This window comes from Tiliqua scincoides, chromosome 2, assembly GCF_035046505.1.
Source record: "Tiliqua scincoides isolate rTilSci1 chromosome 2, rTilSci1.hap2, whole genome shotgun sequence".
Classification (NCBI taxonomy): domain Eukaryota; kingdom Metazoa; phylum Chordata; class Lepidosauria; order Squamata; family Scincidae; genus Tiliqua; species Tiliqua scincoides.
In genome coordinates, this window is record NC_089822.1 from 220,160,213 (window position 1) to 220,179,236 (window position 19,024).

Genomic DNA, 19,024 nt, shown 5'->3' on the forward strand with positions numbered 1-19,024 from the left:
TAAGTGTGAAACAGACACACATTCTTTGGGCAGTTTGTACTTTATTACAATTTTAAACTGTTAGTACTTTCATATCTGGACATCTTAAAAGGATTTAGATTTACAGCTTCAAAACACTTTTACAAGATTTTAGCCTTGATGATTAACCAGCTACACTGTACATGTTTATCTGCCCATCTTAATTTTTTGCCAAATTGGAAACAATTCAAAGGCTATTCAGATCTGCATTTGTGTTCAAGGTACAGAAAAAACTCCGTTTATTGAAAAAGAATAATTCTGTCACACATTCATAGTATCAGGTTCACAAACTTAAGATTCAAGGAGCATACACAAAGCTATACATCTGAATCATTTATTAGGAATAATTCCAAGTAGGTTATGAAGAAATTAATCCATTGAGTCTGAAGAATTTTCCAAAATCTGTCTTCATGAAGATATGTTCACCAATAAACAGTAAAACTTCAGCAGAACTATTATACACTGGGCGAAACAGGCCGATACCAAAAAGCAACATGCAACAAAAGATACAATATAAAGGAGGACAATCTGCTGAATATTAAAAACTTCAATGAGTTTGTTGCAACCAGCACAGAAATATTCTACCAACCAGATTTAAATTCACACAAAGGCAAAAGTGGGCTGACAGAACCCAAAGGGTTAATAAAATGTTCCTCAGTGCAGAAGACGTCAATAGTGTTTTAGAGCACTTTCCTGACTGGAACAATATTAGGAAGTGTTTTTATAAGAGAAATAAATATAATGGAATGCTAGATTAACTCAGCAGACTGTCTAAGGAATGAAATCTGTAACTTAAAGAAAATAGAGGGGGAAAGTTTAACACATAATTTAATTGGGGCTCAAGTAGCATTCAAACAGATTTCAAAAGTCACAACTATATTCAGGCATTTAGGCTAACAATAGAAGTAAAAATCAGAAGATACACTTTTTTCAAATTAAGGAGTTTTTTTTTTAACCCAAGCATATTGTTACCTTGGTAACCTGAAGCTTGGTAAACAATAATTGGCAACAAAATATGCTGTAATATCCTGCCCAAACCAGTTCCAGATACTGTATAATAACCAAGATGCAAACTAATTTTGTTGTAACAAGCCTAGACCACTTATATCAAACATGTCCCTGGTGTGAAAGTCATCCAGTTTCAGTTAGCGCTTTGAAAGCTCGTTTGACAGCCAGTCAAGTCCCTCATACAGACCAGTTCCTTGTGTAGCACAGGTAGCTTGAACATACCACTGTTGAGGGAAATAATGAAACACATAAGATCATATAAGTCACTTTTAAAAGCACAACAGCCCTTTGAATTTGCCAACAAAAAAAGTATTTCTATGTCTCCTCATCACCATGAGGCAAATATATAACCTCAGATCAGAGCCCTCAAAAGGAAAAAGCTAACCTGTATCTTTGTGGTTCCCAAACTTTCTGGGGTCACAGCACCTCAACAGCCTCTTCTTCCCAGCTCAGCCAGGTGCCACCATCTTGGATCTTGTCAAATCTCACAAAATTCAAGATAGCAGTGCCCAAATCTCATTAGATTTTGTAAGATCCAAAATGGTAGTACCTGGGAGAACAGGGACTAGGAGCCATCTGGTACATCCTGCAACACCTTAAGCCAGTGGTTCCCAAACTGTGAGCCTTGGCTCCCCAGGGAGTAGCAGAAACCAGCCAGGGGAGCAGTGGAATCCTTGTGAGAAATCCACCCCCCTATATAGGTTTGGTGCCCAAATGAGGAGCTGCAGTCAATGGCCCAGTACGTCAAGCGAGCTGCCAGTCGAAATGTTTTGGAACCACTGTCTCAAAGTGTTGCAACGCACACTTTGGAAACCCTTGTGTAGTGGCACATAAGTCTCAAACCAGGGGGTTCAAGGGGAGAAAGGTTACACAGGGATGCTAAGCTGCCAAGACATAAAACAAAAGAGATGTGAAACAGAGGTGCCGCCATGATGCTGGATGGCACAGAGGGACATGAATCTGCTGATTCATGCAGCTGCTTACATGGGTGTGAGTGTCACATTTCACAGCCTAAGACTGAATTGGATGGGTCCAAGGAGACTGCTGCCTCAAGCAGCCACCTATGCGTACTCAGTAATGTGTACATCATACTGAGCTACGGTTCTAGCCTTGTCAGAAACAAGAGAAAACATCAAAAGTGCAATGAAGATAAGCAATTTTCCCTGTAAGCTGTGCAGCTCCAAGCTGAGCAACCTGAAAGTTCAGCAATGACATGCAACATCACTGCAGAGCATCCAGGGATGTTGCAACGTAGCCATGACACCATGCACAAGAAAGGATCTGCTTTCCCACTTAGAGGGAATTTGGAAGATGAGCCCAATTTTTCTGAAGCTAGCAGATTTAAATTCAGTGACTGATGAAGCAGTCTTTATCATTTCTCTTCAGACTAGTTTTAAACAGCACAACTTCGACATTTTTGTGAAAATACTCAAGATAAAGTAGAGATAAGAAACTGTTAAGTACTACAACTTTTGAGGGTTTGTCAGTGCTTCACTCATTTCCACCAACTCTAGTCCAGATGCAGCCTCCACTCCAGTTCATAAAACTGTTCTGGGGAGGGGCCAAGCCTTCAGAGGCAGCTTTTACGGGGGAGGGGCTGCTGTGAAAGGTGGTAGTAGTAGGAAAGTCCCATTCCACTCATGTTTCATAAAATCAGAACCACTAAGCCTATCAATATAAGAATACTAGGAACCTAGATACTCTTCATTTATAAACTTAACTGAATCTGAAAATCCTCAGTACTTACAGTTCTGTTACGGAGGGACTGAAGGCCTAGTTTATCTGTCATTTCACTGATTGCCATGGCATTTGGCAAGTCCTGTTTGTTTGCAAAGAGAAGGAGCACTGCATCTCTCAATTCATCTTCCTGAAGCTGGTGGAAGAAGTCATGTTAATTTCCTTAATTAATCATTTCCCCATTTAGTCAACCAAGTTTTACAAATTAAGGAAAGCAATGACAATATTTTTGTTTCTCACCCCCCCACCCCATATTCAGCAGCTTAATGAGTAAGTAGTAAATACCACATCTGTGCTTATGTGTCTTATCTGCACTACTTACCAAATTAAAGTCACAGCTGCAAAAATAATTTCACTGAAACTGAACATTAGTGTTCTGACCTTACAAATTCAGATCTATAAATGCAATGATGCATATCAATACACATCACTATGGTATCATTAGATATCCAGTGCTGTTGAAAATTAAAGCTGCCACACTTGTTATATTCCCTTTATCAGTTGTGGAAAACTCAATTTTCACCATCAGGCACAGACTGTTAACTTCTGGGTCAAAAATTATGGACAGTTACCATTTTCTGCAGCTCTTCTGCTGCTTCCTGGATTCTCTCTCTGTCATTGCTATCTACCACAAAAATGAGACCCTGAAAGATATAATGTTAGGCACCTTGATGAAAAACACAAATCTGCACTGTTCAAAGAAAATCTGAAGACAAGTCACCATTGTCAAGATCTCTTTACGCTTAAAATAAATGTTACATATGAAAGGAAGAATAAGCATCAAGCTGGATTGTAGTTTTACAGAAGTTGTTTCGTAATAAAACACCATCCTGAAAAAAAATGTTTACTCTGCATTTACTTTTAACCAACAGGAACATAAGTTACATTGCAAGACATCCAGAGAAGACTTCCACTAGCAGAAGTGCTTTTGCACTTAAAACTGTTCTTATACAGAGAAGGTTACCTCTGTTCCACAGTAGTTCTTGTGCCAGTGGAAGATATCATGCAACATATTACACTACCATGAGCTGAAAAGTTTCTTTCACTAACTGTTGTGCAACACTGTGGAGCACCATCAGCACCACTAAAACTCCTTCCATAAGCATCACTGTGGATGCCATCTAGTGGAAAATAATATTATCACCTTTTGCTTAAACAATTTCATCCAGTCAGTATGAATGCAAAAGGTTATTTTCAAAATGATTCACAAGGTTGCCAAAGTGGCTGTCAAGTGTGGTTCTATACCACTGTGGTGCAATTCGGACTTGCCCTTGGGCCGGTGCAAGTCCCTTACACTGGCCCAGGAGGGCTGCAAACAGGACCTATGAGAGGAATTTTAGCAAGGGGTACAAAGTTTCTTCTGGGGAAAGGGAAAGGGGGGCAATGGGGGCAGGCAGAACAGGGGGCTAAATAGGGTGGGGGAAGGTGCTGACAGCCACAATAGTCTTTGGAGCTCAGGTCTACTAGGATTCTTGAGGCAGAGCCCAGGTCTACCCGACCATGCGGCACTGACAACTAGATAAAGTAATATGGAAAACCAAACACGCTCCTAAGTCTCTCTAAAATTTTTGGAATATAGAAAATAGATTGCAGAAAATTAGCATCATCGTATTTAGGCTCACACTAGAATGAATCAAAATAAACTTTTCAGCAGCTGCAGCCCCACAGCTGGGTCCCTGAGCTTCTATACACTCCTTCATGGTTATGGGATCCACAAGCCAAAGGGCTACTGTAGTAGGCCAGTTTCCTCCCAGATTTGACACTGTGTTAAGGAGGGTCATGGATGCTTTCCTGAGTCTGGTGTGTATGGCTTGCAGCAGCAGTTAACACTGCATGCACATGGTTGTGCCCCAACATTATGCACTGGCAGCGAGTTTAGGTGAGATAGGAAAATGTCAGGTCTCAGGAACTTTCTGGGGCCCCCTCCTTTGGATCCTGGGCCCCCTTTCTGACCCTGGTCCCAGGTACAAATTATCCCCTTTACCCCCTCTCCTAGGCCCTAGTTGCAAATGTGCCATAAGGCACGTTTGTACCTCTTCGAGAGTTTGCTGAGCTGGTGTGTGCAATCCAGCCTCCGCGGCGACATAGGGAGTGAGCTTTGCGTTGGTCGAGCTGTTATGCCGGATCCTAGCCCCCATACCCGAGCAGTGCGGAGCAGCTTCAAGCTGCTCCACTCTGATTTGTGCCACCTCCTAAGGTGGCACAAGTCCAAGGAGACCCATAGAGGCTGCAGTGGCTTACCGGGGGATAAGGGGAAAGTTTCCCCTTACCGTTGGTTGAGCCACTTTGGAGTCCTATCTTGTGCTGGATACAATGCAAGCCTCCTGGCTTGCCTGTTGCAGCGCAAGATAGGATTGCGCTGTGTAATGGCTCAGTGCCACACTAACCAAGACATCCTAGTAAGACAACACAAGAACATGAATCAATTCTACTGACAGTTGATCAGGTAAGTACCAATCTGAGTTTGCCCAGGCTTGGTTCAGGCTTTCTACCATCTTTGCTTGGTCTCCTTTGTAGTTTCAGGGTCATAATTTATTATTAAATCATAAAGAGGCATTTCCATTGACTGGACAGAGGACACATAGGAACAACTGTCAGTGGCTTAGAACAGCTATGAGTTTCTACAAGTCCACCACATCAGAGACAGGAAGGTTTATAAATCCCCAGAGCTCCCTGAAATCCTGGAGTATCCATTCATCTCCAAGGGCACACCGTTTTAGTTGATCTTCCAACTTCTGCCAAAGTTGTAAGTTCCAAGAATTTTAGCCAAACCAATTAAGGATCCATTGATGGCAAGGATACAACAGACATGGCCCCCAAACCCAGATAATCTGTTCTTTACTAGGCATGGAAAACAGAAGAATGCTGTCTATATGCATTAGACTAGTGATGTACTGGAAAAAACCTTATAATTTTAATGGAAGCCATAAGGAACATTGCACAGTACAGTCACACTAAGTACATTTAGACTCGCAGTACCCAGAAACCTGAAACACATCAACAGCAATTCCCAGATTATCTTCTTAGCACCACTGAGCCATACTGTTCCATGTGCAGAGGTCAGGTGGAGACAGCAGTTTTAGCAGCCTACTACAGAAAGTTGCACAAAAGATATGCCCAGCAAGTGTTCAAATCCTCAAATGCAGAAACTGTGCACAGGAGCACCCCAATACACAATCCAAGTCTCTGCTAACAGGTAGAGGCAACTTCCAAGGCAGGTAGCTTCGCAGAATTGTAGGCTATGAAGCAATAATTCAATTTAGAAGTTAAATTTACATCTAAAGCACAGACATGTTAACTGCTTTTCCTGAAACAAAGAAAAGTGTAGAACATTTAATACTACTTTGCATTTCACCTGCAGCTGGTGTATGTACAGTGGTAATGGCAGCTTCTCATTCAGAGCCTGCCCCCAACAACTGTTATAACTACTAGGAGGATTTGATCACAACAGGCACAGATAACAGGCTGCTGGGTCAAATTTATACCCTAAAAAACCTCAATTGTAAATATTGTTATTCTGCCAATGACGGCAACTTATACAAGGGTCGCCCAGAAAGTAATGCACGACATTTTTTTTCTCAGCCTACAGTAACGGTATGAATGCGAAACTTTAGATATACATTATTTGAATTTTCAGGAGTGCGCACACAAATTTTTGGTTTCTTCAGACAGATAGCCTAGCTGCAGCAGTGTTTCGAAATGGCATCTGTAAGTGATGTACGTTACAAGCAGCGTGTCGTCATTGGATTTCTCACTGCGGAGAAAGAAACTGTTGGGAACATACACAAATGTTTGTGTACAGTTTATGGAGAATCTGCAGTCGACAGAAGTACGGTTAGTCGCTGGGCACAGAGGGTGAGGCCATTAGAAGGCGGTTCGGCAGAGCTCAAAGATTTGCAGCGTTCGGGGCGGCCATCCACGGCTGTCACACCTGACAAGACGCAGCTTGCTGATGTGCTCATTCGCGAGGACCAACACATAACGACTAGGCAGTTGGCGCTGAAGCTGTCAATCAGCAAAGGAAGTGTGGATGCAATCATCCGTGCGCTTGATTACTCAAAAGTATGTGCACGATGGGTTCCGCGCTGTCTTACAGTGGACCACAAATCTCTCAGAAAAAACATTTCTTCTGAGTTGCTGAAACGTTTTGAAGATGAGGGGGAAGCGTTCTTGTCCAGGATTGTGACAGGTGATGAAACCTGGGTTCACCATTTTGAGCCCGAAACAAAACGACAGTCGATGGAATGGCGTCATCCTCAATCTCCACAGAAGAAAAAATTCAAAGCAACTGCTTCCGCCGGTATGGTCATGATCACTGTGCTTTGGGAGTGTGAGGGCGTCACACTCATTGATGTGATGCCAAGAGGCAGCACCATTAATTCTGAAGCTTATGTGAAGACGTTAACCAAACTCAAGAAGCGCTTCCAGCGACTTCGGCGCCGTAACAACCCAGGTGAATGTTTGATTCAACATGATAACGCTCAGCCTCACACAAGTTTGAGGACTTCGGAACACATCACTAAACAGGGTTGGACTGTGTTACCCCATCCACCCTACAGCCCTGACATAGCTCCCTCAGATTTCCACTTGTTTGGGCCATTAAAGGATGCCATTCTCAGAAGACATTTTGAGGATGACGAAAAGGTGATTCGCACAGTGCAGAAATGGCTTCGTAACCAAAACAAGGAGTGGTACCGACAGGGCATACATGCCCTTGTGTCTCGCTGGTGGAAGGCCATAGAACTGGACGGAGATTACGTGGAAAAATAGGGAGTGTAGAAGAAACATCATTCTTTCTTGTGTGTAAGTTTCATTGTGTTCAATAAATAATTGTTGAAGAAAAAAAATGTGGCGCATTACTTTCTGGGCGACCCTCGTATTTAGCTCTCAACCAGAAAATGAAAAAAAAATGACCAATTGATAGGACAATCTTTATCAGTCCAATACTTCCAAAGACAGAACTCTTTCCCAATCTTCAATTTTGGATTAGCCCATAATATTAGTATGGCATGTATAGTGGGGGTCAAATATTTACATGCCAGCATGTTCCATACATATCTAATCATATTGTTAATGGGATATCCTTTGTTTTAGTGTACTCAAATAGGCCCAAATACTCATTAGGTAATAAAAAAATTAAGCCAACAAGGAACAAGAGGGAACAATTTGAGCTGCCTGTCATCCATTTAGTTGCATCCAAACCGAATTCAATCGTTAGATCTAGATTAAGAGAATGAGTTTCTGGTTTGAATATGATCACATGCTACCTGAAAGAGCAATATAGGCCAGAATCCTAACGAACTTTCCAGCACTGGCATAGCTGTGCCAATGGGACATGTGGGCAGGAGGTCTGGTCTAGAGGGTTGAGCCCCCATCTGCCTGAAGATAACATCCGAAGGTCGCCAGTTCGAGGCCACCGGCACCGTGCGACCTTGAAGCAGCTGACAAGCTGAGCCAAGCTATTCCATCTGCTCTGAGCATGGGAGGATGGAGGCCAGAATGTGCAACCAGATCAAGAAAGAAACATCTGAATGTTGTGGTTTCTTGAAAGATAGAAACCTTCTTTCAAATTGTAAAAATCCCTATGGGGATTTAAAAATTGCCTGCCCATGTAAACCGCCTTGAATAAAGTCAAAGGAGAAATCTGAGGACCAAGAAAGGCGGTATAGAAATACCTGCATTATTAATTATTATTATTATTATTATTATTACATGTGCTGCATCCTGCAGTTGGATGGCACTCATGGAGCCCTCCTCAAAGTAATGGAATGTTTGTTCCCTTCCCTCAGAACTGCATTGTCTTTATGTCTGTGCAGGAAAGCGGATTAGGATTGTGTCCTTAGTGGCTTTAGTGTGCTCCAAGATTCTACTCTGCTGCTAGATGAACTGGTGGCTAGTAATGCTTTCTACTATCTTTGGCTAGCAAGCTGTTTGTAATCCTTCACCAATACCCAGTGTCATCTATATATTGGGAACTTTGAATCAAGTTTTCTGATTTGCCCTGCAGGCTCCACCTATCCCATTTAGTAAAGAGTTGTAAAGAACAGTACGGCAATTTAAACACATCTGAGCTGATTTCCTTCCAGTCACATTTCACTGGATTGTCACCTTTACAACAGTAAACTGTCAGGGCCCTGCGTACCTTAGGAAACACCTCCTATATTACCTGCTTTAGTCAGTGTTCTCTTCCTTGGAAGTAAAACTGACGTAAGATTAGATCCTCGGTGGAATTTTATCTACAATGGCATCTGCCTTGCCAACAGAGATTTACAAAAAAAACTTCACTGTTCTTCTGTCAATAGGTACAGACATTTTATACACAGTGTACAGCATGAGAAATATAGCAAGACATTCATCATTCAGAGAGTGAAAGCATGGTACTGGTACCATCTATGCCAAAACCATATTTAATGGTCTTAGAAAAACTGCTCATTGAAACAAAGAGCATTACCACTGAGAAGTAGTGTCATATTGTACTACTGGGAGGAATTATCCTGGAAAATAAAGTTATCCTAAAGATTTTAGCACAGAGTTTTTAAAAACAGTACAACTTTATTACCAGTGTTCCCTCTAAGGTGCACAGCAGTGTAGCCATGCATCTCCCAACCCTCCTGAACACATTCCACAGAGCTTGTCGACCCAGAAGTTCAGCAATGATGACAATGCTGAACATTCGAAGGCAACATTGCAATGAGTCACAACATCATGCAGTTGCCAAAGCAGGGGTCTCCAAACTTTTGGGCCAGAGGACCGCATGAAATATCTGGTGCAGTGCTGAGGGTCGGAAAAAAATTTAAATATAAAATTTAAATAAATAAATAAATTAGAGATGGAACTTAGATGAATGAATAAATGAATGAGTGAGTGGGCTCATTCACTCAGCCTCTCTGGTCCTCAGAACACCCTCCAGATGCAATCAGAGCACAGCTCTGGTCATGTTCAGTCAAGTGGGCCAGAGGCTTTCAGGGGACAAGAGGCTGGCCATGGGTTGGATACAGGCTCACTGCGGGCCACATCTGGCCCCCAGACTGGGGTTTGGAAACCCCTACCTTAAAGGAAAAGCTGTTGAGAACAATCTACAAATAAGAAATTTAAAGCAGACTGTCAGGCAAAGGTAACAGGCCTTACCTGGGTGTTCTGAAAATAATGCCTCCAAAGTGGTCTAATTTTATCTTGACCACCAACATCCCAAACAGTGAAACAGATGTTTTTATATTCTACGGTTTCCACATTAAAACCTAAAGAAAAAAGATAAGTTACAACAATCTAGGCAAATGAGCATCCAGTACTGTAACAACACTAAAGCCAGGCTGATGGAAACCCACCAATCATGCAAGAACACCTAAACTGCTTTGAACTTTCTGAAAGAACAAAAGAATATACAGTAAACCAAATCATTAAGAACTACAACTATAGCATCGTCCATTCATTTATCAGACTCAAGTTCGGCAAATATCTGGGCTTTCTAGAACCTTAGAAGTAGTATCAGAAATAACTTGTTTACACACTATATTTTATTTGTGGCGTTTCCCTGGTTTTTTTTTTATAGCATTTGGCATTATATACCAAGGAAAGCCATTATGCCAGTGGTACTCAAACTTTTCCAGCCAGTGGCTCCCCTGACCCCCGTGGCTGTTGGCCATGACTCCCCATCATGTTCCTGAGGGCTGGAAGTGGCATCATTAAACAGGAAGTGGCCAGAAATATTAACTATATTAAATATATTAAATATAATATTATATTTATTATAATATAATATTAAATATTAAATATATATTAATTATATTAATATTAATTATATTAATCATATCATTAATTAAAAGCAGAACTTAAAAATATATTTTTAATAAACAGCAATATACATGGTTTATAAATGATCAGCTGCTGATCACTGTTGGAGACAGGATGCTGGAGTAGGTAGATTTTGTCTGGTCCAGGAGGACTCTTTTTTTAAACTTTGTAAGCATGCCAATAGAATTGTTTTATCAAATGAACTTTGTGAACAACCAGTCTGACCAACATTAAACACACAAACCCCTGTGGACCCCAATCCAACTAGTCATTTCTCCCATTCTCCTTGGATAGGATTGAACCCTTTATTAATTTAATGAAATTAAATTTTTCCAGCAGCTGGTGGGGAAAACAAAAATAGACCACAAAAATATATCAGAGCTGATAAGGGTTTGGTTAGGAAGCTGATTTGTTTCCTATACTAGGAGATGCACAGCTCAAGCCTATGCATGTCTGCTCAGAAGTAAGTCCCATTAGAGTCAATGGGGCTTACTCCCAGGAAAGTGTGGATAGGACTGGGCTGGCAATCACTTCATCAATGGCTGATACGTATTCCCTTCAAATAGCAAGATTCATCACTTTTAAAATACAGCCTTTCCTCTTCAGTCAAACAAGATTAATAAATCACTTCAAAAACAGTACCCTTTTTCTGCTCCTGGCCAAGTAAAGTGTGTGCTTCTCTCTCTCCCCCCCCCCCCTTTGCCAACTGCATGGAAACAACTTTAAGACCCCTGGTGACTGGTAAAATAGGAAGCATTTTATTTGGGGAGGGGGAGGAAAGCAGGAAGGTTTGGAGATCGAAAGGGGGGAGTGGAAGAAGAAGGGGGTTGAAAAGAGAGATCTCACTTTGATGAGAAGCGATTGCAGGGTGGGAACTAGGAACCAAGCAGACAAGGATCATGGAGGGTTAAGGACTGCAACCTGAGCCTGCTCGGTACTTGCCAGCTGGGGGTTTGAGTTGAAGAGGTTTGAAAACAACATGCAGCGAACACAGAAGGCGTGGAGGGAGAAGAGGGTGGCCACTCTCACAGCCACTCTCACAGCTGAGCAACTCCCGTTTCTTCTGCTTTAAAAAAAAGCACAAACTACAGGTATTCTGCCCAGGGGTGTGACTGTATTGCTCCAAGAAGACATCCCACACCTCCCTTTTGAGTTCCTGCCTCCTCCCTAAAGAGCTGCGCCACACAGTTTGAATAACACTGCATTATGCAATTATATACCAAGGAAAACAGGTGTGTTTTCTATCACCACCACTTAGGACAGGGCTTTTCAGACTGGGGCATCACGACGCCCCAGCCTGTGGGCCCTGGTTTCTGCCTCCTTAAGGATCAGAGGCAGCCAGGAGGCAGGGAGGAGGTAGCTGCGCAATCCCCAGGATCGTGCCACTCAGGGGGGCTGCAGGGGCTTGGGTACACTTACCCGAGCCTCCTGTAGCCTCCTGGGGGTGTGAGGAGCCCTGCATAACTTTTTGCAGGGCTCCCCACAGCTTTGAAAGTGAAAGTGGAGCAATCACGCCCCGCCTCCGCTAAAGCAGAAGTAGAGCGCAATCGCTCCACTTTCACTTCTGAAGCTGCAGGGAGCCCTGCAGAAGGTCACGCAGGGCTCCCTGCACCCCGGGGAGGCTGCAGGAGGCTCAGGTAAGTGCGCCCAAGCCCCTGCAGCCCCCAAGTGGTGCAATCCTCAGGATCCACTGTCTTTGCCTTGCGCCCAGTGCCTCTCCCCACCCAGCTGCCCTGCAAGAACTTAGAGCTGCTCAAATTCTCCCCAAGAGTTTGAAAACCACTGATTTAGGAGCAAGTGGTAGAAGCTACTAAATCTGTTCTGGGCTCATTTGTCTTCAACTCTGGACATACACGCTGGACCCAGGAGACTTTGATATCTAAAGTAAGGATATCTTTCTCATACAAGTTTAGGAAATAAAGCAATATGCATCATTTGCACAGCATGAGAACACACCTAGAAATTATACTCCAATCTATTTCAGTCCTTCCAAATTACAAAGGTTTTTGGTTTGTTAAACCTGAATAAAAATTGTTTTCACAATAGTTATCTGCAAAAAAGAACACACTATTTTCTTACCAATTGTAGGAATTGTAGTTACAATCTCTCCTAACTTCAGTTTATACAGAATGGTCGTTTTTCCAGCAGCATCCAAACCAACTAGAGAAACAGAATTTATTATTAGTCTAATAAAACAAGCATGCTCTGTATAAAATCTGTATATCTTCAACTATAGATAACAGGTCAGCAAAACATTTTGAAAACAAGCAATGTTTAATTTAGACCTTAATTTTTAAAAGCATTTTACTGGGCAGAAAGTTCTCATACTCCCATTTCTCAGGGCTGGATCAGATGTCAGATGCTTGTGCTATGTGAGCAAAACTTTATAACTGTTGTGTCTGCACACATCTTCTAACCCTCACACATCAAGATCTAGGACAAACCTCTGGTTTCCAGTGCTGGATTGCAGAGATGGGGCAAACAATTTTTACAAAAACCATGTTATATCTCACTTTTCCCTTTTATTGCAAAAGCACTCAAAGTGGCTAACCGTAAGGTAGTAAAATGAAACAAACAGGCTTTTAGCCTGTGCTAGAAGGCCAAGAGGGAAGGAATCAAAGAAGGTACAACTTCAAAGAAGGTTCCTCCCCTCATTGCTCCCAACCAAACCTTGGTTATTGGTGCCCCCATGACGACTAATAATAATAATAATAATAATAATAATAATAATAATAATAATAATACAGGTATTTCTATACTGCCTTTCTTGGTCCTCAGATTTCTCCTTTGACTTTATTCAAGGCAGTTTACATAGGCAGGCATTTTTTAAATCCCCGTAGGGATTTTTACAATTTGAAAGAAGGTTTCTATCTTTCAAGAAACCACAACATTCAGATGTTTCTTTCTTGATCTGGCTTCACATTCTGGCCTCCATCCTCCCACGCTCAGAGCAGACGGAATAGCTCGGCTCAGCTTGTCAGCTGCTTCAAGGTTACACGGTGCCGTTGGCCTCGAACTGGCGACCTTCGGATGTTATCTTCAGGCAAATGGAGGTTCAACCCTCTAGACCAGACCTCCTCCAGAACTCCTGCAGGGGATGAGTAGTATCATATAGAAGGTAGCCCTTCAAATACCCAGTCCTAAGCTGTAAAGGGTTTTAAAAGGGCAATGCTAGCATCCTGATCCTTGCTCAGAAACAAACCAGTAGCCAGACTGGCAAAAGAAGCAGAAGTCTGACAGTCAAAATATTATTTGCCTCAAACTAAAGCCATGTTCAGCTATTCGACTCCATGAGAAAAACATACAAGAACTTTTCTTGAGCATGATGAAGACAGATGTATTTAACACTCCTCTCCTACAATCAACACTTATTTGCACTGTCAAATGTTCATTAGTGTGTGCTAGATAAACCCGCATATGTTCCTCTCCCCATGGAGACAAACCACTAAACAAGATTTAGGAACAGAGGAAATTATTGCACATAAAGAAAAGAGACCATGCAATCCTGAAGATTCTTAAAATGTTCATTCACACAGATCCAAACCATGATTTGTTGCTATGTATCAGCTCTCACTTATGAGTGCTGATAATCATGTGCAAAAAAATGAGATGTGACACTACAGGCCATTAATATCTTTGCAACATTCTCGCTCTAGAACAGTTAAAATTTTTGACTTGATACCATTTTAGATCAGAGACACTCTTTAACCAAACTCTACAAATGGTATTCTGAATCACTTATGTTAATTTTTCAGTATGACAAATTAGTAGTAATCGTCTTTGGGTCTTTTAGACCAAGTGCCTTCAAGACAGGGACTGTCTTCTCACTCTAGACCAGCAATTTCTTAACTAGTGGCATGAATACCACTGGTGGTACCTGAGCTGCTGTATAGTGGCACGCGAAGCTGATCCTCCTCACAAAGCTCCATCTCTGCTGCCTGAGCCAATTTTGTCTGGAGGATCAGCTTCTATCTCAGGCAGGCTCCTGTTCACCTTGTCAGCAACGCTGGTAAGCTGCCAGTCAGTAAGAGCATGAAGTTTCCCACCTTCCCTGGGAACTTCTACATAGTGGGACCAAAAGGGGTGGGGTCAGGTTTGATGCCACCTGTGTTGGAGGTACTTAAGATAATGGGATCAGATAGGACAACAGTAAATTCCGGGCACAGACAGCAAAAAAAGAGACATCATTCAGCTTATGGTAGTGTTTCTCAAACTGTGGGTCGGGACCCACTAGGTGGGTCGTGAGCCAATTTCAGGTGGGTCCCCATTCATTTCAATATTTTATTTTTTAATATGTTAGACTTGATGCTACCATGGCATGGAACTGCATTTGGGGAGATGTTACGAATCTATTTTTAACAAGCTACTATGTATAGCCTTTTGACAATGATAGTAAATGGGACTTACTCCTGGTAATTGTGGGTAGGATTGTAGCCTAGAATTGTTAAAAATTATCCTGCTTGATGATGTCACTTCCAGTCATGACATCTCTTCCAGTGGGTCCTGACAGATTCTCATTCTAAAAAGTGGGTCCTGATGCTAAATGTGTGAGAACCACTGGCTTATAGCCTACATCTGCTGTTTTCAAACTCTCAGGGAGTTTGAAGACTGCAGTAAGTCCTTACAGGGGAGGGGAGGGAGGCAGCGGGGCCTCCGGTTTTGAAGAGGTGAAGTGCAATCGCTTTCACTTTTAGAAGGCTGGGGAGCCCTGCAGATGCTCGCGCAGGGCTCCCCGCACCCCAGGAAGGCTGCTGTAGGAACTGGTGAGCGCATCCCAATCCCTGCAGCTCCCTTTAGCTAGTGCAGCTCCCCTTCCTTCTGCCACCACCCCTTAAGGGGACAGAGGCCAGAGCTGTCAGTCTGAATAGCTCTGGCCTACATTATATACCAATAAAAGATTTTTAAGGTTAGTTTTGTTTTTCAATTATTTTGTTAAGCACAAGAATGCTGAGAAGAGATAGCATCTTTTTGGATAAAAAAATTCATCTAATTTTCATGCAACCATTAAATATAGAGTTTCCTAGTTAAAAATTAACTACATCTCAGGGTATCCAAACAGAAAGTACAAACCAGGATGCTTCAACCACTCTGATCACCAATAGTGAAAAAGTACAATAAATATTTTAAATGCAAAAAGCAGACTCATAGTAAGAAGCTGCATTACAGACAGAAATGAACTGTCTGTTTATCCCACCAATCTCAACAGGTGCCTCTACTAGATACAAATAAGATATCACTTGGAGTAGTCATGCAACTACCTCCGAAGAGTTCCTCAGTGGGAAGGGAATGGCATTGGGATGAATAGAGATCAGAGTTTCCTTTTTTGTAACAATTTTAGTTTTATAAATGTACTGACAAGTAACACTAAGGCGGTCATGTGTTGGATTAAGACAAAGCAAAGTGGGGTCGACTAAAATACAGCTGCTTATTTAATACATTGTCACTTTTAATGAAGTACAATCAAAATGTGATACTATGCACTGAAGTGTTGAGAGCTACCAATTTTGATTGAACACATTCCAGGTGAAAGTGTAAGGAGGAATTAAATAATGATGGAAGTTTCTTTTTTACATAACTGCTTTAACAAATTCTTGAAACAACCAATGCATTTTATTTCTTCATAAAGTTAGTTGGTCCAATATAATCCAAATATTCTTATTTATATAAGTAATGGTTCCAGCCTAAACAGTAACATTAGTAAGTGCCATAAAGGAGCCAAGCACCAGCTGATTTGTGGGAGGCAATCCAAGGATGTTTAGTGATTGCAAGTACAGTTCTGAGACATCCAGTTGCCCTGCGTGGTTTCTATAGGTTCTGAAATTCTTGAAGCATTGGTCACAGAATATAGCTTCTGTAAACCTGAAGCATGTTTTGTGTGCTGTTGTATGAGAAAATTAAATACAAGTTGGGCATCCCTTCATCAAAGTGCTTGGGATCAGAAGCATTTTGGATATCGAATGTTTCCATATTTCAAAATACTTGCATATACACGAGAGATCTTGAGGATGGGGTCCAAATCTAAATACAAAATTCATTTATGTTTCATATACACATAGCCCGAAGGCAGTTTTATACAATAGTCCTCAACATGTTTCTGTACAGAATCCATATCAGTGTCAAAGTACACCATCCAATCCCCAACTGTAAGACACAGTATTTCTGCTGCAATGTGGCAGTTTGGAAGGTACTATTTCAGACACGCATGCACACAGAAATAATCCTAGAACAAGATTCTACTTACAATCCTAGAACAAGATTTTAAAATTCTACTTACAGCAATTTGAGTCCAAGCACCATGCCAACACAGGGTTTTTTACACACACACACACACACACACACACACACACACACACAAATGTTTGAGTGCACCTCAACTATCATACTGGAATTCTAAAATGAACCTTTTGGGGGAAGTGCCAGTATGCTGGCTATCATACCAAAGATAATTCTAACAATCCATTTCTAATCTCAGCTCCTACCATAATGGTTCAGGAAGACTGAAAACAAGGAATGAGCAGCCAGGAACGATCCTTTACAAATTTAGCATTTTTGAAATAGGAACGCTGCTATGTCCAAATATCCATGATCAGGAAACTCTATGTGCAAGGTAAGAGTACATCTTATTAACCAGGTGGGGGATAGGCAAGGAGATGATGATGAGACAAAGGACACATTTGTGACATTTTCCGTTCCAAGATCACAATTACACTTCCACAGTAAGATTAAGAAATTCCAAGCACACTTGTTCTGATTATTTAACTGAGGAGAAATCTGATGACCAAAGAAAGGCAGTATATAAATACTTCTATAAATAAATAAATAAAATATCACTCAAAACCAGTATTTCAGAACAGATACTATAATTACAGGAAAATCCTAAACATACTAGGCCATCAAAGGCATATATCCTGCAGTTTTACACAAACTTATGCAATCTCAAATGTTAGTTTGTGTAGTCTTGAACTCTGACATAGGAATTATCAGTTTCTTCCTCTCAGTACAGAAAAGCAATTTCAGTCCTCAATTTAATGTATTTTCCCTTACAAAAGATAGAAAACATTAAAAGCTGTTAATGCTGAAGGCTTCGATGTTCCCCATTCGAAATATTAATAGCACGGGAGCAACACCAGCTATTTTCATTTTGATAAGGTGCAGAAAAGGAGAAGACAACCATTAACCCATTTTTGTCAGGCCCACAGGTGTATGCATAAGAACAGCTCTGCCGAATCAGGCCATAGGCCCAGCTAGTCCAGTTTCCTGTATCTCACAGTAACCCACCAAATGCCCCTGGGAGCATACAAGACAGCAAGAGGGCTGCATTCATATTTGATCCCTGTTCCTATGTATATGCAACGTTGGGCAGAAATGGCTGAATTCAAAGGGCCACAGCAAACTAAAATACAGCCTCAATACAGACCTCGCTTTTTTTTTCCAGATACTGTAACTCACTTTTGAATTCTTAGGTAAGAAAAGCAAAATAATTTTTTTTTTAAAGTAGTTAAAAAAACAAAAACAGACCCACAAAACCTCAAGATCTTTGCGTATGCAAACGAGCGAGTTATCAGTGTGAAGACACCGGGCTCAATTTTGAAACACAGGAAGCCCATCACACGGAAAGCGAAACCCACATCCTGAACGAAGAGCAGAAGGCCCTTCTTCCAAATTATCCTCTGGTTCTGAAACTTCTCCATGAGGGATCTGCTGGGGATGTTCTGCAGTGGCAGGAGAGGGGCCAGGCCCCACCGAACCCCTGCTCAGTGGGGGAGGGGCTCTTTGCCAAGCGGGTGCTCCTCTATTCACCGGGGGAGAGCAGCAGGCCCTCCTCCCCCCAGCAGCGTCTTCTCCAGCGGCTGCCTGCTGGTGCTCCTTCGCACCTCTCCAAACCGTGCGCCCTTTCGGGCCAGGGAGGCATCAGCCGCCCGACTGCCTCTGCAGAGCGCTTTGGGAGCCTGAAAGCGGCACGTAAATGCTGCTAACAGCAGCAACCCCCGGCCCCTGCCTCCGGCTGCCGAGGCCCAGCCCAAGCGCCTCGCCTCGCCTCCTCCCCCAGCCGCGGCGCTGGCCTTCCTCGCTCCCTGCCCGGTCGCCCCTCGGGCGAGGACAAGCGCGCAGCCTGCCCGGGCGGGGTCGCGGGCCTGCGGGACTCACCCATGAGGATGCGCATCTGCTTCTTGCCGAAGAGGCGCGAGAAGAGCGAGGAGATGGTGAGGCCCATGGCGGCGGCCTGCCCGGTCCCTCCTCAGTCTCTGCCGTCGGCTCCTCGCTGCCGGAGGGGCGCTGGCTGGCGGCGTCGGCGTCTCCTCACAGAGGCTGCGCGCCGTGTCCAGGGAGCCTTGCGCGCGCTCTTCCTCGCTCACCCTTTTCTTCTCTCTGCCACGTCACGGCCGCCCCGGCTCCAACGCGGACAGAATCGCGTCACGCCCGCCACATCCTCACCGCGGCGCCGCCCACACGCGCAGCCCTCGCCCGG

At 42.8% G+C, this 19,024-nt stretch overlaps 1 protein-coding gene across 1 annotated transcript; it reads right to left on the minus strand.

The window, feature by feature from the left end:
- Positions 1 to 21: 21 nt before the first annotated feature.
- ARF4 (ADP ribosylation factor 4) lies at positions 22 to 19,024 on the minus strand. The gene is made up of 6 exons (XM_066614898.1): positions 18,703 to 19,024; positions 12,634 to 12,714; positions 9,892 to 10,001; positions 3,336 to 3,407; positions 2,774 to 2,899; positions 22 to 1,250 (listed from the first exon to the last, which is right to left on the minus strand). Exons 1-6 carry the CDS (start codon positions 18,767 to 18,769, stop codon positions 1,164 to 1,166), a joined length of 543 nt encoding a protein of 180 aa, XP_066470995.1. The 5' UTR covers positions 18,770 to 19,024; the 3' UTR covers positions 22 to 1,163.

Bases quoted from the DNA above. Each gene is read 5' to 3' on its own strand.
- ARF4 (XM_066614898.1), bottom strand. From the start codon at position 18,769: ATGGGCCTCACCATCTCCTCGCTCTTCTCGCGCCTCTTCGGCAAGAAG. The intron at 10,002-12,633 runs GTAAGAAAATAG...TTTTTTCTTTAG, and splicing joins AACTACAATTCCTACAATTG to GTTTTAATGTGGAAACCGTA. The intron at 3,408-9,891 runs GTAAGGCCTGTT...TATATCTTTCAG, and splicing joins ATTATTTTCAGAACACCCAG to GGTCTCATTTTTGTGGTAGA.